Source organism: Fistularia commersonii, chromosome 15 (assembly GCF_037954325.1).
Source record: "Fistularia commersonii isolate RoL2024-O1a breed Wild chromosome 15, RoL_Fcom_v1.0, whole genome shotgun sequence".
NCBI lineage: Eukaryota > Metazoa > Chordata > Actinopteri > Syngnathiformes > Fistulariidae > Fistularia > Fistularia commersonii.
In genome coordinates, this window is record NC_141298.1 from 8993949 (window position 1) to 9018659 (window position 24711).

The window sequence follows — 24711 nt, forward strand, 5'->3', positions numbered from 1 at the left end:
GTTTTGGCCGATATCAAAGTTGTGGAATTAATTATTTCAGTGTTGTCAGGGTTAGAAGTGGAGCAGATAATATTAGCCTCTTGACTGATACTGCTGTTGGAGATCAAGTCTGACATTTAAAGAGCAGAGTGGTTGGACGCTACGTGATCACGTTGTTTCATTAAGTTATACAATATCAGATATACCCCAATCAATAAATCCACTCCCATGCAATCAGTGCATCATGAATATAAAATGTTAATGTTAATTTAAGCCCAGCAGTTTTAATTAGTATAAATTCTGCTGAGCTTTAATTATTGTATAGTAGTACTCATCTGTTGGGTGCAACTTGTATATCATCGTCACTTACATTTTTTTTTTAAATTGATTCGCACCGCTGCGACAAATCGATTGTTGTAGTCCAAAATAATCAGTCCGATGATCGTCAGAAGGGGAGATTTGTTGATCGTCATCAAAACAAGTACACTGCTCAAAAAAATAAAGGGAACGCTTAAAAAACACATCCGAGATCTAAATGAATGAAATGTTCTTATGAAATACTTTGCTCTTTACACAGTTGAATGTGCTGACAACAAAATCACACAAAAATGATGAATGGAAATCAAATGTATTAACCCATGGAGGTCTGGATTAGGAATCACACTCAAAATTAAAGTGTAAAAACACACTCCAGGCTGATCCAACTTTGATGTAATGTCCTTAAAACAAGTCAAAATGAATCTGTGTTGCTTCCTGAGTGGACACTATGATTTCACAGAAGTGTGATTGACTTGGAGTTACATCGTGTTGTTCAAGTGTTCCCTTTATTTTTTTGAGCAGTATATATGAAATACATAGAAACCAATGCATTAATAATGTAAAGGGACAAGACATGAGTAGTAGCAGGATCCCCTGCCCTCTCCCCGCAGGGTCTATGGCTGCTACGAAGCTTTGGATGGGGGAAACACGGCCGACGCGCTGGTGGACTTCACGGGAGGGGTCTCCGAGCCCGTCGACCTCCTGGAGGGCCAGATGATGACGGACGAGGTGGCCCGGAACCAGCTGTTTGAGCGGGTCCTCAAAGTGCACAACAGAGACGGCCTCATCAGCTGCTCCATCCGGGTAAGACCGGAATCCACGGGACTCGCGTTCAAGTTTTGTCCCCATTCCTTATTCACTGAAAAGCGACAGGCAGTTAGCCAATTACCGTGTGATAGCGACAGCTTTCCGAGACAATGATGGATTTGTGCTCTGTGATTTGCTAAAGGATGAGCGTGAGGCCGGTGAGATTCACAGGTCATTTACGGTGACCGATATTAGCAATGGCTTAAAGAGCTCAAAGGTCAGTCCTGCGAATTGTCACCCGTGTCCGTGGATACGGTGTTCAAAGATATATTCTTTTCTCCCGCAGTCCGGGTGTACACAAAGCCATAGTTCGATAATTGCGCGGCATAACGGTACGCCGCCTCTCTCTGCTCATTACAAATCCGGCGGCGTTCCTGTCTGATGAGTTGCGCGGCTCTAGGAAATGAGTTTGGCCCTTTTGTCTCCCGTCTTTTGCCAATCTCATTCTCCTGAATTTCGAGCTTCGGTGAGGTTATCGTATTAGTTATTCAGACTGAGGCGTTGGAATGACATCGCTGTTTTTAATGCATGACTTGTTACTCCGGATGGTCCATTATTCAACAGCAAGAGTAATGAGAGTTTTTTGGAGAACATAACAAAACAACCTATCCCCATGCTTCTTATTCCTTCTTTTTAATTATTTGTTATTCAGGAAGCGCAGTGACTTTTTCTTTCCCGGAGAGCCTTGGCCTGCCGTGGCAGATCTTAATATTCACAATTTAGAGAGTCTGAGCTGCTCTCACAGCTGCCAGATTGAATTTTACACGTATTTACTGTACATCATTTAGGATATGAAAGTACTTGGTGTGAGAGAGGCGGATACAGAGAATAGGTTTAAATGGAGAAGGTTGATTCGCTGTGGCGACCCCTGAAGGGAAAAGCCAAAAGAAGATGAAGATACTGTACATCATTTCTGGACTAATGGGTGAAGATTCATTGGATAACGGCTTCATCTTGTCCTCTGCAGACCCCTGCGATTAAAAAAATCTTTCCTTGCAGCGGACTTCTTGCTAATGTTTGGGTAGTTTCATGCTAATGTCTTGAGTACCCCACCGCCCATTAATGGGTAATTGTCATTCTCTATTTTTGATGTTGCTGATTTTCATTTGTCGATACGTAGATAGTTTCTCTTTTATTTCTCAGTGCTTTTTACTTGTTTAGATATTCAGTTCCAAACAGGTTCCTTTTTCCCTTTTTAAATATAACAGTTGCCTATCTTGCACAGGAACATAGCCTTCGTGCCAGTCATTCATCGGCTGAGGTTGTCATGGTGCATTTTTTGGCCCAGAAGCAGACAATTTGAAAGAGCCATGATTCATCAGCCTCACGCCTTTTGCTTCGGTACGATGTGTACAGTCGCTTCCAGACAAAAAAGTTCGAAGAGTGCAGTTCTAAGAACTGTCACGCTCGAATTTGGTTCCAGGAACTCCCTCTTCTGGGGGAACTTTTTGGCTTTGAATGCCCACAGGCAGTAAGTGACCAAGGTAGGGACCATTGTGACGCATGCATCTGTGATGTGAACCTCGAATGACACACTCAAAAACAAACCACTGCAAAGAGGAGGAAGATGACACAGACAACATTGAGATTGTTGTCTGCGTGGCTGAAATAGCTCTGGACTATAAATTGTGTTGAAGCTTTTTATTTTCTCCCCGCGCTGTGTGAGAAATCCCATTGTTGACTAACTCCTTGCTTATTTTGGCAATACAGGGGACCCTTAAAAGACGGATCACTTTATATATGATTTTTTTAACATACGAAGTGTGATTTGAGCAAATTTTATCCTTGAAATACAAAAAAAAAAAAATTTCATGATACGAATACAAGAGTCAGACAATCAAAATTCAAAATTCGTGCGATAGGCGCCGAGCGAGCTCCCGACACTCAACTACGCTTTATGATGCTGCCACATCTTCTGAATTGGCACTGCTGGCTGCTCTTGAAGAAAAGCTCGCAGATTCCAGCGTCCCTCGGCCACTTCGTCCGGGTAGTTTGTACAGTACGCATATCTCGTGTTGTGTTCCGACCTCTTGTGTGGCATAATTTGATATCTTTGTGCTTATTTTGTGTATGTTTTCAATAATCATCATGGGCCCTAAGAAAGCAAGTGGTAAGACAAGTGTTGAACCAAGAAAGAAAACGCTTTCTATGGAAATTAAGCACAAAATAGCGAAGCACAAACATGCTGTACGTGTGACCGATATTGCACTTGAAAATAATAAAATAACAATTTAAATGGGGAAAATTCATTTAGGATACGAAAACCCACTTCCAGAACCCACATCTGGAAGGACTGAAATTTGTAACTAAAGGGACCATGTACTTCTGTGCTCCACTGCAAGCCCTGGAAACCGCTATGCTTTGTAGCATAGCAGGCCAGAAGAGCTTGGACCTCTTTGTCATTCCATGTTGGTTCTGTCCATTTTGTTACAGGAAAACAGCTCACCGGTGCTTAAGGTAGTTCTTACTAATAGCAAGAAGTTTCTAGTGCAGACGGTGATCTATGAGTTCTACAGAGAACCTATGTTAACCGATGAGTTCCTATGGAACCGTAAAAAGATCATGCCTCTGAATAGTAGGAGCAAAAATGGTTCTAGGTACCGAAGTTCATGATCCCTTGTTCTTTTGCTGTCTGAAAGCACAAAGAAACTGCTCTGGAAAGGTTCTAGGAACTGCAAAAAGTTCCTGCCGTGTGAAAGGGGCTATTGATCCATTGTGTGTTTGTAGCTAACTAGTCCACCTGCCTTCATAAGATAACATGAAACAGACCAAGGAAAATCACTAAAGTATGCCCGTGCCCAATTTTAGGGATTTGAAAGAAATAATCGATGACTTTCTGTCAGTCACTGAGCTGTCGGTTAGCTCCACCTCCACTGAACCAACCTCTTTTACCCTTTAAGTTTTTTGGGGATCCACAAAACAAAGTCCATTTTGTTAACCCAGGCTACGACCATAGAGGACATGGAGGCGCGGCTGGACTGCGGCCTGGTCAAAGGTCACGCCTACGCGGTGACGGATGTCCGGAAGGTGCGGCTCGGTCACGGACTTCTGGCCTTCTTCAAATCAGAGAAGCTGCACATGATTCGCATGAGAAACCCCTGGGGGGAGAAAGAGTGGAGCGGCCCATGGAGCGACAGGTAACTGCCACCATAGTATCTCCAGAAAACATGGAAAACATAATTTGCTTTATTACCAGCCTGGTCCAATTTACGGTCTGGATATTCTGCATCCGTGAGGATGCTGCACTCGATATTGAGTCCTGAGGCTCTGAAGTTTTTAAAATAAAAAAAGTACCAAATACTGAAAAGAATTCAAGCTAAACAAGATAGTGTATATTTTACATATTTTCTTTTTTTTGATATTATATATGTATAATTTATACAGTGCCTGGTGGTCGGGCACAGCTTGAAGGAACGACATGGGTCCGTCTTTCCCTGGGCTCACCACCCACAGGAAGGGGCAAGGGGTGCAGGTGCAGTGTAGCCTGAGCAGCGGGTCTTGGCAGTTTGATCCTCGGCTGGAGAAGCTGGCTCTCGAAACATGGAATATCACCTCTCTGTCAAGGAAGGAGCCCAAGCTATTGTGCGAGGCTGAGATATTCCGACTAGATGTAGTCGGACTTTCGACTAGATGTAGTTTAGGAACCCTGCGTAGTAGGGTTTTGTGCCTATGCATCCAGCAACAGTTCAGTTTACCCAACCCTCTTGGGGTCCCCTGGAGGGGCTGCTCGAGACTTGGAAGGGCGGGATTGGGAGGAACAGCCCCCCTGATCTGAACCTCGAGCTGTGTTTTGTTATTGGACTTCTGTGCTCGGTACGCATTATCCATAACAAACACCATGTCCAGGCATAAAGGTGTCCAAATGTGCACTTGGCACCAACACACCTTAGGCTACAGTTCTTTGATTGACCTTGTGCTCATATTGTCGGACTTGCGGACGCATGTCCTGGACACTCAACCAATCACCTCCTGGTGGTGAGCTGGCTCCGATGGTGGGGGAGGATGCCGGTCAGACCCGGCAGACCCAAACTTAACATGAGGGTCTGCTGAGAACGTCTAGAACTGGCGGAAATGAGTTTCAGGGTGGCCGGACTCTCCCTCAGAGACAGGGTGAGAAGTTCAGTCACCCAAGAGGAGCTCAGAGTAGAGTTGCTGCTCCTCCGCATAGAGAGGAGTCACATGGGGTGGCTCGGGCATCTGGTCAGGATGCCTCCTGGACACCTCCTGGGTGGGTATTCTGGGCATGTCCATCTGGGAGGAGACCACGGGGAAGACCCAGGACACGCTGGAGAGACTGTCTCCAGGCTAGCCTGGGAACGCCTTGGGGTCCCCCAAGAGGAGCTGGACCATGTGGCGGGCGAGAGGGAGGCCTGGCCTCACTGCTCCGGCTGCTGCCAATGCAACCCGACTCCGGATAAGCGGGGAAAAGGGGTGGATGGATATATATAGCAGAAGTCAGCATTTGTGAACAGCAGTATGGCTTCTTGCCTTCAGAATGAGTCTATCAGAGGAACAGCATGCTAGATGTTTTGGAGAGAAGGTCAGAGGAGCCAGACCGAGATGATTCGGTCATGTACAGAGAAGGAATAGTGAATAAATTGGTAGACGGATTTTGGAATTGGAGCTGCCAGGCAGGAGGTCTTGAGAAAGACCAAAGAGACAATTTATGGACATAGTGAGAGAGGATATGAAGGTAGTTGGTGTGAGAGAGGAGGATACAGAGAATAGGCGTCAATGGAGAAGGTTTATTTGCTGTGGCGACCCCTGAAGAGAAAAGCTGCGAGGAGAAGATGGAGATATTTAAGATGTACATAGTTTTTTTTTTTTTCTGAAAATTGAATGTAAATATGTAAATAGTTTTGAAAAAAAGTCATTTGTCCAAGCAGTCACACAGTCGCAGGCCAACACTGCTAAACTTTAATAGGTGGTTCGATTCCGACAGTGGGCCTTTCTTTGTGAAGTCCGGGCTCTCTGGGTTCTCCCACAAATTCAAAAACATGCTGTAGTTTAATTGAATACTCCAATTTGGCCAGTCAGTGGTTGTATGTCTCTATTCTGTATGAGTTAGGGTGTAAATGATAATAATTGAATGGACGAAGCGAATGAATGGATGAGTAAACATGGAGATATGAAACAGTTTTTCTCAGATGTCACAGTCTGTCACAGCTGACGGCAGCAAAGCTTTCCAAACCCACACTAACAACAAAAAAAAAAAAGAAAAAAGAATACAAAACCTTTTTCAACCCAATATGATCTTTTTATCTCTGACCTTGTTGAGAGTAATGGAATCAGTTTGGCTAATTTCATTTTTAAAATGTCAGAAAATGCCGGTGCCTTTCGGTCAAACCCGTTGACGTCTGAGAGATCCCTGTGATGAACGAGCAAACAAACGAAGGTCCGAAGAATGACTCCAAACCCCCGCCCCTTCCCATCCATCCTAGACAAAAGGTCCGCGCAGAGAGAAATGCCAGAGAGACAATGAAAAATGGAGATGCAATCAAGGTAATGGGACAAAAACAGCGCGGAGAACGACATCAGCCGTCGTTTCGCCAGAACAGCATGAAAAACAGCGAGCCAGAGCTGAGACAAACCACGAGAATCACGTTTCAAGAAGCCCCTCACGCCTCCACTGGGTTTTCCCCTAAAGGAGAGTCTGGACTCCCCCTGGCCGCGGTGGCGCCTCCGCTTATCGGACTGGAACAAACAGGGAAGTCAGATATCAGATTCTGAATAATTGATCAGGTCGAAAAGAGTGGAAGACATTATTAAAGAGACGTGCGTCATCTCCATCACCCCCCCCACCCCCTCACTCTCGCTGAATAATTGACACGGGGTTTGATAAATCCGCTATCTGCAAGTCGAAGGGAGAACGTGAACTGAGACCCGGAGCCCCCACTGCACGAGGAGCGGTGTTGTGTCTTTCGTCGCTGTCAAAACTATCGTAATTTTCAGACTATTGAGCGCACCTGAATATAAGCCGCACCGCCTAAAAATAACAAAATAAACACAGGTGCACATATATAGGCTGCACTTGTCTGTAAGACGTAGGTGTCCACGTTGCGACATGAGATATTCACGCAGAAAGATGGTACACGGAAACGTTTTATTAAACTTGAATTAAATACGTTAACATCCGATATGTATTGGAATACTTATTGGAAATGCTGTTTTTTCCTGTAACACGGCTGATGACAAAGATTGATAATAAATATCGCAAGGAAAAGTCCATCCATCCATTTTCTGTCCATTTTCTACTCCAGCTGATCACTATCTTCATCTTGCTCTTGCGCACTAAAACCATTAAAGTTGTCTTCTTCAGTGTCTGTATTGAACAGCTTCAGAATTTCTCGGTAATTTCATTGGTCCAATGTGTCCATGCTAACAGTTTTGGCGGCATGAAGCTTGTTTGCCCCAAAAACTCCACAAATCAGCTGCATCGTTGTTTAAGCCGCAGTGGTCAAAGCATGTGAGAAAGTTGCGGCTATAGTCCAGAAATTAGGGTATCCGTCTGTTCTCAGGCCAAAGGGTCAAATACTGAAGGTCAAAATCAAGTTGAAAAAAAAAATTGTCATTGCATAATATCAAGTCATCAGCAAAACTTGAACATACCTCAAATCCAATGAGCAACTACCCGTTATATTTTTGCAATTGTCATTCTACATTGGATTACACTCATTCTATTACATTGCCTTTACTTCTTGTTTAGCCGCATTTTGTAATAACGGTGCATTTTGTAATAAACGTCCAAAATGTAATAACTTTTTCATTTCATTTTGTAATAAAGCCGCATTTTGTAATAAACTGCCGCATTTTGTAATAAACTGCCCCAACGCATTTTGTAATAAATTTGTAAGGAAATGTAATAACATGGAATGTATAGAATATTCTCTGTTAATGCAACATTTGAATAGTGTACTGATAGTTATTGCTAAGTACTGCTACTAGGCTAATACAGTGATACTAATAATAGGCCTAGCTTTTACAAATACTTTTAAGTAAAATAAAATACAATTAATAAACTTATGCTTTAGAATTGTTATTACATGATGCACCATGTTATTACATTTCCTAGAAAATAAAAAAGTTGCAAGTGCATTTTGTGATAATCTTCTCAATATGTAATAACTTATTACATAATGCGGCAAAATTTATTACAAAATGCGTTGGGGCAGTTTATTACAAAATGCGGCAGTTTATTACAAAATGCGGCTTTATTACAAAATGAAATGAAAAAGTTATTACATTTTGGACGTTTATTACAAAATGCACCGTTATTACAAAATGCGGCTCAACACTTCTCAAACAATCTCACTTTGATTAATTTAACTTTTGATCCCATGATTTGGACTTTTTTCACACAATGCTGCCATTCATCTCTTTTAATATCACAACTTTATTCTTAAAACGTGTTTAGCGCTTTTGCGTCACAGCAAGGAGATTCGATTCTGTGTGGAATCTCCATGATCTCCTTGTGTCTTCTTCGGGTTCCTCTGCGTTCTCCAGGTTCCTTCCACCGTCCAGAAACCATATACAATTAAACCTTGACTTACGAGTGTAATTCATTTCGTGAACGAGCTCGTGACTCCCTTTACTTGTATATCAAATTAAAATTCCCCTTAAAATGAATTGAAACACTATCAATCTGTTCAAGCCCCCATGTTTTTTTTTTTTTGTTTTTTTATTGTTTTGGTGCTCTGCTACTTAACCTGACTTACTCACCACACACTTAATGCTCCAATGTGTAACATGCACACTTTGCTCCATTTTATTGCTAAACTTTATTTAGCGGAGTGAATGTCAGTCCTCTTTAAAATTATCAAACCGTCTGCGACTGGCTTTGAATGACTTTTCCGATTCCTCATGCATTGACGTTCCTGCCATCTGCCGCACCAAATCCCTGTAAATGTCTCTCTCACAGATGATGCTCTCAGTCACGGTATCTCACCAACAACAACTTCTCCATCTCTTCATGAACAAGTCGACAACACGCACACCTCGCTCATGTTTTTCATGATTTTCACTGGGGTACCCAGTTGCAGAAAGCGTGGCTGACTGTTTTTAAACACCACTTTACAGACAGCGGTGGTTAAGACAGTGTCAAAGATCTCGACTTGTATGATCAAGGCATAGATAATGAATGAATGAATGAGTGAATAAGCATCCGCATGTAACTTTTTCCCGGACATACACCTCTAATCTTGTCATATTCTGGTCTTTTTCCTCATGTAATATTGTGACTTAATAGCTGTTCAGTTTTGTCTGTTTATCAGATGTCCTTCATTAGGGTCATATAACATGATTCGAAAGAAATGTGCTTGTTTTCTCATTAGTGTCATTTTAATTCTGTGCCATAACTCATAGAAGAACAGACCCTCGATAATTAATGCATGTTTCAAAATATTGTTAAAATAGCTACCGATTTTAAAAGTATTACCCGATTTGCCAATGTATCGTTTTGTTTTCCTTCTGTTTTGTTGGGCTTCAGCTCCGAGGAGTGGAACAAGGTGAGCAAGAGCGAGAGGGAGAAACTGGGCGTCACCGTTCAGGATGACGGAGAGTTCTGGTGAGAAATCGAACCCCGGTGCCGGGAAAAAAAACACCCTGACTCTCTACTTCTGGTGTTTCGAACTTGGAAGCTCAGCTGTGGTGGTACTTGAAAACCTGTACTTGAAATCACAAAATCAAACACGGCATTTCCTCATGTTCTTTCTCCACAGGATTACAATGTCCTAATATAAACCTGACCTCAGTCAGCGACCCCTCCGGAACACTAGGGGGTGCCACGGTTTCATTAACCGAGACATTGCATTCAAAAGAAGGAGGAGAAAAAAAGGCAAAACGGACACGACGGTGGAATTTTAAAATGATCTCAAATCACAACAAAATCAGAAAAATAGCAAAAAAAAAAAAAAAAAAAAAAAAAGCTTTGTTTCCGTTCTCGCGTCAGTCGCCATCACGCCGTTTATTATTTCCAATGCGTCCGACTCCTCGTCCCGTTGCGGCGTCAAAAAAAAAAAACCCGCCATCCTTTTTAATGTGTGTCCCTTTCCTTTTGTTTTTGATCTCATTTCCTCTATTCTTCCTTTTTTTTTTACCTGCTCAAAGTCTTCTCCCCTCGAACTCCTCCCTCTAGTCGGTACACTCTCTCTCTCTTTCTCTCTCTCTCGTTTCCCTCTCCTGCCCTCGTGCAGGATGACCTTCGACGACTTCTGCCAGTACTTCACTGACCTGATCCTGTGCCGCCTCATCAATACGTCCTACCTGAGCATCCACAAGACCTGGGAGGAGGAGGTGATGAGGGGATCCTGGATCCACCGGCAGGACCCCCTGCGCAACCGCTCCGGGGGCTGCATCAACCATAAGGCCACCTTCCTGCAGAACCCCCAGGTGATAGAAATAACGAATGAATGATTTGGTGCGGTGTGCTTGACCAAATCTGTTTCCTGTAAGACAATTAAAAAAAAAAAAAAAAAAAAAAAATCAGATGACGCTCGACACCTTTAACAAAGCGAGGGCTTATTTTGATAACTGCCTCCTTTTTGCCGGTTCTCTACCAATTTAATATAACGTTCGAGTAATAACTTTAAATTTATTTGTTACTTTTATTGTTTTTTTTATCTATTTTTGTTTTCAATTGACTTTTGTATGATGTTCTTACTGATTTTTATGCCTGTCTAATTTCCAGTGTCATGGGTTTTTAAAAGTGAATGAATGAGTATTCAATCAGAGGATATAGAAATAGATATGGAAATATATCTAGGTGACTTAGTGGCGGGCGAAACAAGAAATCCCCATTTTCTTCCCAGTGTCTGCGCGGGTTTCCTCCGGGTTCTCCGATTTCCAAAAACAGTCCAAAAACATGCAGGTGGTTCATTGGAGACCCTGAATTGTCCAGATCTGTTGATGAGAGGATGAATGGTTGTATATTTCTCAATGAAATATTAATGGCTATATTAATGGTTATATGAAATGTTAATGAAGAACTGAATGGCTGTATGGCTCCATGTGAATATGTGAATGAGAGTGAATGGTTGTACCGTCATTTCTAAACTATTTAGCACACCTGAAAATAAGTAAAAATAACCAAATAAATATATGTGTACATATATAGACCGCACTTGTCTATAAGCTGCAGGTGTCCACGTTGTAACATGAGATATTCACACAGAAAGATGTTACTCAGAAACATTTTTTTTAACTTTAAATACATGCTGGTATTGTCCACAAATGTGTGCTGGAAATGCTTTTTTTTTACGAACAGCACCTGTAACACATCTGATGAAGAAGCTTAATAATAAATAACGATGCGATGAGAGATAAGATGTACTTTAATGATCCCATGCTTGGGGAAATTGTTTCAGATAACAACAAGGAAAAGTCCATCCGTCAATCCATTTTTGTCCCCGCTTTGTCCTACTCCAACTTGTTGCAGTTGTCTTCCTCCTGCGCATTAAAACCATTAACGTCATCTTTATGAGTGTTGGAATTCAACAGCCTCAGAATTTCAAATTAATTTCATTGGTCTGATGTGACAAGGCTAAATGTTTTGGCGACATGAAGCTCTTTAGCCCAAAAAAAAATCCATAAATCAGCCAGTAAGCTGCAGTATTCAAAACGTGTGGAAAAAAGGTAGCGGCTTATAGTCTGGAAATTATGGTATGTATCTTTACGTGGCCCCGTGATGGATCCAGGGTGAACCCCAACTCTCCCCTCCACCTCTCTTCTCCCTCCAGTACGTGTTTGACGTGAAGAAGACGGAGGACGAGGTGCTGATCTGCCTGCAGCAGAAAGAAAAAAGAGCCACACCCAAAGAAGGGAAGGGAGAGAACCTCGCCATCGGCTTCGACATCCATCGGGTGAGAACATGGAAACGGCGACGGTATCTTTGTTTATCTTCACCGCGAGTTCCAACCACCGGATTGGAATGGACAAATAAGTAATGTCGTCAGGTGGCGCCGTACCAGGGAGAGCGCTTTGGTCACATTCACCAGTCGGGAATGTCATTTTTGTTTGCGTTGCGCATTTGGGGAAGCTTTTGTCCTTCATAATGGCTCCCAAGTGTAAGTCAAACACTTCTGATGGCAGTTCTGACTACCCATACATGATAGGATATTAAAAAGATTTGGAAAAGACTCGTGGAAACTATCATCTCACACCTGCTCATATCTAAAGACAACTATCTAGTGTCAGCCTTGTCAGACTGAGATTGTACAAGGTTGTGAATCTTACAGGATCACTATTTACAATTAGATTCTTTTAACAATTTTTTTTCGCACCATGCAATGTTTTCACCGACTATTTGCAGAGCCTCTGCTATTTCAGTCCATCGCTTTTCCTTCTCCACTCTGTTGTGATACAATATAAAGCTGGCATCGAAGAGGCCGGGCCGAGCTGCCCACGGCTCCGCCATCCACTCCTCTTTCTGGACGCTCCGTATTGATCATGACGTTCCTCGCCATTCCTGTTCTTCTATACCGCCAAGAAACACCGTCTTTGCCACCAATAATTCTTTGCTGATTGTTTGTCTACCAGATTTTTCTGTTTCTAGTTTTGTTGGATGTCATCTATTGGTTTTTTTAATGTGTTATGTCACCAGAAACACTGAAAGACTTGTGAGAATATCAAACACGTTTGATATGAGCCCAAGGCTTGGAAAAGGGATCTAAAACAGCTCTGATATCCACCTTACACTTAACCATCAAGATAACGGGAGCATGGCCTGACTCCAATAAAACTCTGAAATTTTCTCACGGCTTTCAGTTTTTAGTCTACGATGGTGAAAATCTCTGGGCGTAAGCCCAGCATTACGGCACAAATTGTGAAATCAGTCAATAAATGATCAGTAATCAAATGTCACTGATGCAGATGTGAAACATGGGTGCACCTTTTCACGGCTGCTTTTAACTTCCCGTTGTAATTTGAGAAACGCCATTCATCTTACTTCTGTATCGCCAGGATGTAGTAGAGATGACGGTAAAGGCACATAAGGGTAACCGATGGTAACAAGAAAGTTATATCTTACTGTATTTAATGTGGGTATTTAAATCTTCATGAGTTGTGAAGTGATGTGAAGCGTCGTCCCTCAGGTGGAGCTGAATCGGAAGTACCGGATGCACTCGGCCCAGCAGAAAGTAGCAGGCTCCATCTACATCAACTCGCGCTGCGTCTTCCTCAGGAAGGAGTTGAAGGAGGGACGTTACGTCATCGTCCCCACGACCTTTGACCCAGGCCTGCAGGGCGACTTCCTGCTCCGGGTCTTCACTGATGTGCCTTCAGACTGCAAGTAAATCCTGTTATTCTCCCCCGGGTTGACCTCCGCCGAAAGAACGCTTTCCATCCCCGCGTTCGCTGACGGGATTTGTCCAGATCTCTTCGGATAAAAAGGTCCCGTTGTCTTTCAGAGAGCTGTCTCTGGACGATCCTCCGCAGACGTGCTGGACAGGGATGTGCGGCTACCCTCAGCTGGTCACTCAGGTCCATGTTCTGAATGCTGAGGGTCTGCAGGGCCAGGACTCCAACGGAGGTACCACCACTGCGCTCCTCTTGCGAATGTTTTGGGATAGAAACAAGGAATAACCCCGACGTTACCTGAAAATGGGCGAAAAAAATTTGTAATAAATCATTGCTATGCTGGCCGGCTGTGTGGCCAAGCCTCATAGCAAGAAGGTCCCTGATTGGATGCCGGCAGGGGGCGCCTCACGGTGTGGAGTCTCCATGTTCTCCTCCGTTTGTTTGTTTGTTGAGTAGTTTATTAAGACAGTATACAATTACATTAAGCACAGAGGCAGAGATGTTTGTACCAGATTGTAGCTCATAGCTAATTTCCATCTGTAGTCCTGGGAAGACAATACAAATATAAAACTGTACAAAATAGACAATATATATAAAATATACAGATAGGCAATAAAATAACAATACAATATATAATAACAGACCGGTTTCCTCCGGTCCTCCAGTTTCCTCCCGCAGACCAAAAAACATGCAGGAAGTTCATTGGAGATCCTAAATTGCTCAGATGTGTGCATGAGAGGGTGGATGGTTGTGTGTTTATATGAGTGAATGACAGGGTGAATTGAATGTTTCGAAAAATGTGTGAATGAGAGGGTGAATGGTTGTATGTCTCTGTGTGTGGCTGTGTGATCAAACTACTACCGTTCCAGAGTAAACCCCGCCTCTCGGCCAATTACAGCTGTGATAGGCTCAATCCTCCCCGGCATCCTTAGTGCAGTAAGAATGAATGTATACTGCTCAAAAAAATTAAGGGAACACTTGAACAACACAATGTAACTCCAAGTCAATCACACTTCTGTGAAATCATAGTGTCCACTCAGGAAGCAACACAGATTCATTTTGACTTGTTTTAAGGACATTACATCAAAGTTGGATCAGCCTGGAGTTTGTCTTTACACTTTAATTTTGAGTGTGATTCCTAATCAGACCTCCATGCGTTGATAAAATTGATTTCCATTGATCATTTTTGTGTGATTTTGTTGTCAGCACATTCGACTGTGTAAAGAGCTTAAGATCTTAAGATTTCATAAGAATATTTCATTCATTTAGATCTAGGATGTGTTTTTTAAGTGTTCCCTTTATTTTTTTGAGCAGTGTATATATCTTTTGTGCACACTGAATTTGATCAAATTCCCATCTTCAACATTTAGTACTGCTCCGGAAAGGTTCTCTGTTCTGACACTGACTCAGTTCAACCTCATTGGGTTTAAAGTAGTCAGTAAATAACCTTTGGAGAGGCTAAAGGTTGCAGAACTGTGAAGGAACCAGCTGTTAATACAGTCATTTGGCAGACGCTTTTATCCAAAGCGACTTCCAGTGGAGATGCCAGGGATTGAACGCAGGACCTCATACGTGTGAAACACGCGCTCTACCACTGAGCTACACGTCCACAATAATGGAGCAAAAATCACCCAAAAAAAGCAGCCAAAGCTTGGAGTAAGCCTCCCGTTGTGTGACAAACAACTGCAACCGATCGCCGTGTTGACGCCGAGTGTCTCCCCACAGCGGTGGATCCTTACGTGATCATCACCTGCGAGGGGGAGAGGGTTCGCTCTCCGGTTCAGAAGGACACACGGTGCCCGAACTTCGACGTCAAAGGCCTGTTCTATCGCAAGAAACCAAAGGAGGGGATCCACATCGAGGTGAGCCGTCGCTCTCCCCTCGCACTCCTCTCGGATCTCACATCATGTAGAAAGGTGGCGCCGCCTCTGTGAATTTGGCTGCACTTCACAATTTTTTTTTACAAATTTCACTCCACGGTCCACAAGAAGTACCTGATAATGGGCGTGACTTATGAGTTCCATAAAGCACCAATGAGTTCCTATGGAACCGTAAAAAGACCCCGCCTCGGCGTTGGAGCAAAAATGGTTTTAGGAACTCGAGGTCTGTGGTCCCTGATTCTGGTGCTGCCTGAATGCACCATGAAACGGTCTAATTCCTGGAAAGGTTCTCAGAGCTCCAAAAGGCTCCTACTGCGCCAAAGGGACGTTAGCGGTACACGTATCTTAACTAACAGACGTTAAATTACAAAAGACGACTCAAATTTGAAAAAAAAAAAAAGCTGCACCCCACAAATATTTACAGTGCAGGTTTTCAAGAAAGGAATTTCTCGGTTCCCTTGAGGAAGATTTCTGGTCGAAGGGCGGTTTTGGTTGTTCTGAGAGGTCCTGAAAGTACCGTCACCAACCGGACTTTATTTTCTTTACGTGAAGGCATTTCACCCTTCATCCGAGAGGCTTCTTCAGTTCGAATGACCTGTGGGGGTGTTTCCAAATATAACTGAATTTGATTGGTTATATTTATACTTATTTTTATTGTTGCGCTGCTGTGACAAACGAATTTCCCCCTATGGGGATCAATAAAGTATTAAATCTTATCTCAAGGTTCCATCCGACCCGGGCCACAGCCTGCTCCAACTGGGAGGTAGTTTAGGACAATCAATGCAAAAACAAACAGATTGAAAAACACTTTTTACCTCAGAGCGGTCATCGCACTAAATTTAGCACAACCCTAAACACTTGAATCTTACTTACAGTCCAGCGCAATAAACCCTAAAGAACACACACACCTATATACCTCCTTGTTTTTTTTCCACTTTTCACTTTTGTCTTTCTACATATTCATCTAGTTATCCTTCTAGATGTCATTTTATATTTTTTGTCTTACATTTTTTCAATCGTATATCTCTAACCCAGAGATGCTGCTATTGTTGCATTATTGCATAGGTGTCAAACTCTGGCCCCGCGGGCCAATTTTGGCCCGCACTGTAATTATATTTGGCCCGCAAAGCCATACCAAATGACTATTAAAGGTGGCCCGCCGGTATAGTCTACAGCGCATGTATCGCTAATTCTACAAGTCCTAGATTTTTCTGCTGTTGTTTTGGCACAAAAATCCCAACAGGACCCATAAACACCCTCTCCTCTGTGTACAATAGTCATAGGGAGCTTATGCTAATACTTGCACCCTGCTATTTTGGTAGAAAACAGGATTTTGCATGTGTGCAATATTAAGTTATACATTGTATAGTATTAAGCTATGCTTGTTCCATATTTAGTTTTCAAGCAAAACTTGTTAGGGTCCATATGAAAAAGTTTATTGGTATATCTGGAGGAAGATTTTTTTCAATAAATATCACCGTTGGCCAACGAATTTGTCCCAGTTTTGAATTTTGGCCCAATGTGTATTTGAGTTTGACACCCCTGCATTATTGTGTCCTGCCTTTTAAGGTTGGTTTGTGTCTGTTTTTTAATTTCACTGAACCTGAGAGCCGCTATCTCTGAATTCCGTTGCATTCTGTGTAATGACAATAAAAACCTTGAATCTAAATCTATCATTGGAACTGAAGAAGCCTCTTTGATGAGGGGTGAAATGTCTTCAAGTGAAGAAATTCAAAGATTTCAACAAGAATTTAAGAATGAATGAATTCACTCTCATTCACACGTCACGTAAAGTCGTACAACCGTTCTCCCCTTCATTAACATGTCATTTAGAGAAAAAAACATTCACTCTCTCACCCAAATGTCATATACTGTAGATTCTTACAGCTATTCACTCATCCACAAGACACATTGAGGCTGTTCAAGTTCATTGTCCTTGATTTAAATCCGAAATGTCAACATCCCCTCATCTTTTTTTTTCCCCTGTCAGGTTTTAATTTATTTTAATTCTGCTTCCCCCCCCAACCCCTCTTTCCTGGCCCACCTCCTCTTCGCTCCGCTCCCCCTCTTCTCCCGAACAGATCTACAACAAGAACATGATCGTCGACACCTTCCTGGGCCAGGTGATCATGTTCAGCGACCCCAACGAGCGGCAGGAGCAGCACACCCTCCACCTCCGCGACAAGGGAACACGCCAGGACAACGACCTGCCGGGCACGCTCACTGTGCGCCTCATCACCTCCACCACACTCACCAACATCTGAAGCTGTTCAAACTGTCCAGGCGGCGTTCGGCTGATCCACCCCATCCCTTGTTGTTTTCACGTTTCCCACTCATTCTCACGGTCGCCTCCTCCTCCGTCCGTCGCCGTCTCTTACCCCCTCTGCCCCGAAGGCCTTCGCCAGTATTTTCCGGACGCATCCCTCGAGAATATCACCGGCCGTCACGAGGCTCTAATACTGTGTCTTTTTTCTCTTTTTCCGCGAACGATCCTTACGCGCGCGCATCTGCGCTCCCGTGCATGTGCCAACGTTTCCAAGGGCTATGCATTGCCTTAAGGCTGAGTCTGTCGCTCCACCCCGCGGGGGGATTGGAGGCTTTGTTTTAACGTCGTGTCATCCTCCCTCGCCGTTAGCATCCCGCGTCCCATCACCGAAAGTCACTACGTGCCGCGCAACCCCGCCGTCGATGAGCGCGTGGTCTTCGCCCACTTTGGACTCTTTCTAACAAGCGGAAGCCATCAGAAGCACTTCTCTCCCTCCGGCGTGTTGTCCTGCGAGCGCCGCCCATCCCCCGTCTTCCACGTCCCCCCCCCCCCCCCGCCTCCACCGGTTGCTATGGACGATGGTTAAAAAAAAACTGCATGGCTTTTAAAAAAAAAAAAAAAAAAGGATAACTTGGAAAAAAAAAAACTCTTTGCCTGTGCTGCAACTCTCTCAAGTCGTAGCTTAGCAGCCGGTGCTTCCTCCTCCAGCTCCTCCTCATACCTTCCCCCATCCAGCGGAGAGCGAACATCCACCCCGACATAATCAAGTGCTTTATGGGACCAAAGACCAGCCGGGCCCTCCACCATCGATCCTTCGTCGAGCCCTGGCGACGGACCACGTCATCTCCCTCTTGGCGACACCACTGCCCGACGACCCCCCCCCCACACACACACACACACACACCCGCCCTTTACAACCACCTCGCTCGGCTCGGGCCCCGAGTCCGCAAACGGACCTCAGACAAAGCGGACTATTTTTTTTTTGTTTTTTGTTTTTTTTTCCCCCCCGAGCGCCCCGGCGTGATTTGAAAACGCCCGAGCGAATGTAAATCCCATCGGGGGAGGGTGAGGAGGGGTAAACAGACAGGAGCCCCATTGGGGAGAACACACCTTGCACTTTACTTCTTTTTTTTTTTTTTTTGTGTTTGTTTCAGGGGGGTAAAGACTCTGGGGAGGAAGAGGAGGGAGGGCGGTCCGGCTTTTTGCTTTTTGAACAAATGCCCACGTTCGGGTTCTCACCCCGTCGCCCGCCGCGAGGCCGTTTTTGTTTTAAAACTGTCTTCGTTCACCGCTCTCCCCCTCCGAGCGGACTCCCGCCAGCTTCCGCGCCCCACCAGAGAGGCTCGCCACGTTTTCAGACACGTCTCATCCGTTTCTCATCTGTCGCTCGATGTAACCGCCAGTACGTTTACTCGGAATGTAAAGCCGGTGATTTTATTTCCCCATCTGTTTTTATGCTTTGATGTTTTTTGTTTTTGTTTTTTTTCCATAAGGGCTCATTCATGCTCACTGAACGTATAACACACTTTCTTTGGGTTAATTTCCTCCCATGTTTTCGGGGTGAGTAGCCGAACGCAGCGGACAGCGAAATACCACGGAAGCCGTCAGAGGGCAGCGTTTGGAAGTGTAAACCGGAGAAAGGAACAAGGAAGACGAAGACAACATGGTGTCGGTGTAACCAGGGAGAAGTATCCTGCGTCCACATGTGTTTCACGGCCGTTTGTGTCTCTTTCTTGGACGTAAATTCTGCGCTGCCCTCTAGTGAATGCATTTTGCAACAAACACAACAAGGACACTTGACATGGGAAGTTATGGGGACCTAACATGAGCATAAATGAGCCTAAAGTGTATTTTCTTTGTTTTTTTTTTCGTAACGGTCGCCTTTCACGGTACTTCTCGAGCGTACCTCTCCGTATTGCTGATTTTTATCGCAACGTCTCGAAACCGCCAATTTTTGACCAATCAGCATGTCTAATGCAGTCCGACAATATCCAAACTGTTATGTCTTGTAATGCATTCAACTTGCCTCTGGCGCGGGCCAACATTTACAGCGGTTGTTGACTATTTAGGTGCTATTTATTTATTTATTTATCTATTTTCAAGTTTTCTCTGTGTGCTCTTGTTTTTATTTTGTTTGGGCAGATGAAAAGAAAATAAGGGTTTGGTCTCAGAAATTATATATATAACCAATTCAGCATCGGAAAACACAGCGCCGATAGCGGGCGGCTTTTTGTGCTCGGTTATAGAATGGGATGAAAAATGGAAAAAGAAAGAAAGCCCGTCTCCCTCGCTCGCTTACTAAGTCCTGTTTTACGGTATCGAACATCTTACTGCCCCGGCGGATCCTCCGACGAAAGCAAGCAAGGCAGCTTCCCCGGGGTGGGGGTGAGGCTCTGTACATATTTGTGTGTCTGCCTCCCTGTTGTATCTGATAATCCCTACGGGATCGGTTCAAAGTCAGCTTGGGCGGGATTACCGGTGCCAAAAGGTGACACAAGTGACCGCGAGTGAAAATGCAGCCTGGATTTTTTTTTTTTTTTTTTATGAGCAAAACAAGTAGCCTAAAATAGTTTAAATCTATTACTAATAACATAATATTGCATTTATACGGTTGTTTTTTTGATATGTTTTAAATATCTTAAAGTACTTTGTGTAATTGGTAACTTTAACCCTTGTTATATATTTAAAGGATTTTTTTTTTTTGTGCCAAAAAGGGGGGGTGGTCTGCAAACTATCCCCCAAAATACCACTAATAGTACCAAGGTTGTTTTTACTCTCATATAATTCAAAAGTAAGTACACGATTTAAGACCCACAATGATCACCAATGATTTACATGTTGACCAGATACCCAGAGTATCTTCAGGCAGCGGGTGGTTCAACACGAGCATCACAAATGCCTGGAAAGCACAAAACGATCTCCTGCCCTTGATGTCACGCAGGGCAACGACGTGAAATAAAAGAGGAATCAAAAGGGTTTCAGTTACCTCAGTAGTAACAAAATCGCAAATTGCACTGCCTGTGCATTTGCAGGCAGTGAGGGGCCACAGTGAGGAAGCGTCTGCGGCGGGCACCTAAAGCGGCACATTCAAAAACAAAACCGCTGCGAAGAAGAAGAGAAAGACTACATGGTCGACATGGAGAGCGAAGTTGAAGATGTGTTTTTATTCCCTCCCTGCACGGCATTGCTCTGTGAAGAACCCTGCCGCTAGCTGATTCCTTACTTATTTTGACCAAAACTGTATGTTCCACTTGAAGCCCTGGAAGCACCGATGTGGCGTAGGAACCTGGACCTCCTTGTTGGCCCATTTCTCGCTGCTTCGGTACATTTCTTCACAAGAAGACGGCCGACCAGCAACTGTAATGATTTTTTACAAATTTCGCTCCAAGGTCCACAAGAAGTGGTAATGGGTATGGCTTATGAGTTCCACCAAGCACCTATGAGTTCCTATGGAACCGTAAAGACCCTGCCTCGGAGTAGGACCAAAAATGGTGTTAGGAACTCGTGGTCGATGGTCCCTGATTCCTATGCTGCCTGAATGCACCATGAAACGCTCTAATTCCTGAAAAGGTTCTCAGAGCTGCAAAAAGTTCCTACTGTGCCAAAGGATTTTTAGTGGTACATGTATCTTAACTGAACAAAACAAAACTCAAATAAATGCTAATTTGACCCCAACCCGAACCCTTTTCTCTCAATGTGGCCCCGCCCCTCTGGACTCAGCTGCACTTCACAGATATTTACGGCACAGATTTTCAAAAAAAAAGGATTCTCTCGGTTCTCCTGAGCAAGTTTTCTGGTCGCACTGTTGAGGGGAGCAGCGTTGGTTGATCTAAGAGGCCCTGAAAGTACCTTCACCAATGCCCCTTCCAAGGATTGGGCTTTGGAGGTTACTTGTTTTTGGTCCTTTGCGATTCGCTGGAGAATACATGTGGTAGAGTAAATATAGTGGCTAAACTTCGCACTTTTGACAGATCGGCGTAATGGTCAAAGACGGCCGGGCGGGTGATTTGTCGAGGGTCGGCGATATCGTGAAATGCCGTTTTTGGTTCTGACCGCTTCTTGTTTCCGAACCCTCTGTTTTTCTCGTCTCCGCTGGGTTTACTCGTATGTATTGTGCTTTCCTTGCCAAAAGTGTCAAGGCTTTCACTGTTAAGCAGCACGCGCGCACACACACACACACACACACACACACACACACACACGCACACATACATACATAAGCGCTCCAGCTTCTATGGCTGACCAGGTTCGGCTGGAGCGCGAGGACCTGTTACTGTTTTTGTTTTTGTTTGGTTTATTTCTTTCTTTTTTTTTTTGTGCTAGCCGCTACCAGGCTTCCTCTGTACACACCTTTTTGGCGCGTCTTTCAGAAAACGCCAAACCATTGAAACAAAGCTAACACTTTTTGTAAGAATCTGAGAAAAAAAAAAAAGAAAAAAAATTGCCAATGCATGTAGCAAAGCCGCTTCAGATCCGCATTAGGAACCGCAGATTATATACAATATATATATTTTTTGGGTTTTCCAGTGCCATTTGCTGCATAACCCGCCGCCGCCGCCGCTCCTTTGATAAATGCACCGAGCTTACGTTGCACACGTGCATGCGGTTGAACAAGTATCCAGTTTTATAACATTTTGTATTCAGCACTCCGCAGTGTACAGTATCAACATACAAGTAGCAGCCATTTGTTTTTATTTTTGTTTTTGTTTTTTGTTTTTTTGTTGTTTTGGAACGATTGTGGAATATATCTTCCCACAGGCGGGCATTTTTAGATTCCACGACCTCGAGGAATCCGGACGAAACAAGACTGAAACTATTTGGGATGCGGATGTGAATCAGTTTTTTTGTTTGTTTGTTTGTTTGTTTGTTTGTTTGTTTGTTTTTAAAGGGATTTTTAACCCTCTGAAACCCCCAGGCAAGGCGGCAGCTTTTCTTACGGAGAAATTTTCTACACCTGCAAGATCAGATTCAGAGTACTTTTAAGAAACTACCAACCATGATGAGTACTGAGTTGTATATATGGTTTTAAGCAGAAATCCTGCACATATACAGTACATTTACAGTCTAGGCTGGGATGGAATGGAGGAGAAAATAACATGCTTTTTCTTCTCAGCCAATCATCTTCCTCCATCTGACCATCTCTGAATCCTCTTCTCTCATACCAACTAGCTTCATGTCCAACCTCAGCATCCTTCACCATCCCTCCTCTGTCCATGTCCAAACCATCTCTGTCCGACCCAAGAAGATCTACCATGTGCTGTCCCTCTGATGGGTTTCTCCTTGATCCCATCCGTCCTCCTCGCTCCCAACGAGAACTTCAGCATCCTAATCTCTGGTCCTCAGTGTGTCTAAACCAGACACCGTGGCTGCTCTCAGCTCTCCATTCATACTCTTTTTATCACCCCTGACACTTTTCTCCACCCATTCCAGCCTGCTTGCACGCATTTCTCCGCTTCTTCTTCACCTTCTTTATATCTGTAGCCTCACTGCTCCTCTCGGCTCCCTCACATTCACACACAAATAACATGAGTTTATATTCCAGTTTTGTGAGGATTGACCAGCATTGAATAATGTGAATATTGATCATTCATCTCTGTGAGGGATGTTTGCAGCTGTAAATTGTGTTACAGAAATGTTATTTAATGTTTAATTTCTGTTTTTACATATTCTCCATCACTCTGGCTTAAAAACAAACGTTTTTCTTCTAACCTGCCAGCAGGCTTTGGGGCTTCAGAAGGTTAAGAGGGGTTCCTGATACCTCCAAACAGGACAGGGATGCAGTTGCATCCATGTATATGTACTTTAATTTAATCTATTTTATTTGTATATTTTTCTTCAAAGAACGCATTATGCTGGCTGTAGCTGCATCAGATCGTGCCACCCCAAGCCTCCAGCCCCTCTGCACCGGTCGACATTTTTACCTATAGCGGAGTCTTGCCCACTCGAGGAATGAGCTTGTGGTTCTTCTTGTATTTTTCTGCTGATGTTTATTATCTGGGGGACTTGAGAAAAGAAAAAAAAAAACAAAAACAAACAACTACAAAACTTATGCATGGTGACACTTCTAGAAGATACTATGGTCTTTATAACAAGTACCTTTTGTCAGTATTTTATAACCTTATTAATTTTATATATATATAAATATATATATAATATATCCACTACTTTACCTCTGGTATGTTTACTGGTAGCGATCAGAGCTGTGCTGTGTGTTCTGTGCCGTATACTTGTCCGTGGGTTTCTTTCAGCATGAGCTTTCCCTTTTTTTTTCTATTCCCCGACTCTGATGCGTGGCTTTGGTTCTCAGCTCCACACTGTGGTTATTTTATAGCCGAAAACCGGAGACGATCATGGTTACTTTTTTTTTTTTCATTTGTATTTAATGTCAACTTGTGGCATGACTTTGAAAATAAAATGGGGAAACTGCTGGGTTTGTTATCGTTCTGTGGGGGTGCCGTGTGTGTGTGTGTGTGTGTGTGTGTGTGTGTGTGTGTGTGTGTGTGTGTGTGGCGGAGGGGGGGTCGCATTAATCAGATTAGCGCGCATGGGTTGAAATACTGTATACAACCTGCCTGTTAGACACATGGACCAATCAGAAGAGCGCACACACCAAACAATCACAATTTATTATAATTAATGGCGTTGCTCGATTTATTGGCTATTCCTGACAAGTGAACCAGTGATGAATGGATCAATTTTTCTAATTGATAGGTGATATATTTTTAACACGGCATTTACAAGCTGATTTTAAAGGGACATCCGGTGCCAGTTGAGTTTAAAAAATAAAAAAATGAAAGGAATCAGCTGCTGTTGTTTCAAGAATTTCTTCTAAATCTTTGCGAACTCACTGCGAGAGGGAATAACTTTTGAAAGTTACAGGTAAAAAGAGGAGGCGCTGCTTTCTTTTTAATATGAGATGTTGCGTGCTTGGACAACCGCTGGGTTGAAAATATAATTTTTTGGTATTTTTTTCACATTTTAAAGAATTTATCAAGCCCTGTCTCCAGGACAACAGACCGATGCCCCGTTTCACCTCCTTGTCCGCCTGCCAGTTGGCCTCTTTACTGTATGTGCCACCGACAGGCTCCGCCTCCCACCTAATCAGGATCAGCGGACGTGAATGAGCCGCCGCGAGATTCTGGAGACTCCCTTCACTGACCCAGACGTCAA

At 43.6% G+C, this 24711-nt stretch overlaps 1 protein-coding gene across 1 annotated transcript in view; it reads left to right on the forward strand.

The window, feature by feature from the left end:
* capn5b (calpain 5b) overlaps positions 1-18187 on the forward strand; it is a 56125-nt gene extending 37938 nt beyond the window's left edge. The window contains exons 5-13 of the mRNA XM_086161049.1: positions 909-1101; positions 4048-4241; positions 9590-9667; positions 10296-10491; positions 11838-11960; positions 13191-13387; positions 13506-13627; positions 15121-15257; positions 17357-18187. Of these exons, the coding sequence (XP_086017175.1) occupies positions 909-1101; positions 4048-4241; positions 9590-9667; positions 10296-10491; positions 11838-11960; positions 13191-13387; positions 13506-13627; positions 15121-15257; positions 17357-17539 (1423 nt within the window). The 3' untranslated portion in view covers positions 17540-18187. The remainder of the gene's footprint in view (positions 1-908; positions 1102-4047; positions 4242-9589; positions 9668-10295; positions 10492-11837; positions 11961-13190; positions 13388-13505; positions 13628-15120; positions 15258-17356) is intronic.
* Positions 18188-24711: the final 6524 nt, after the last annotated feature.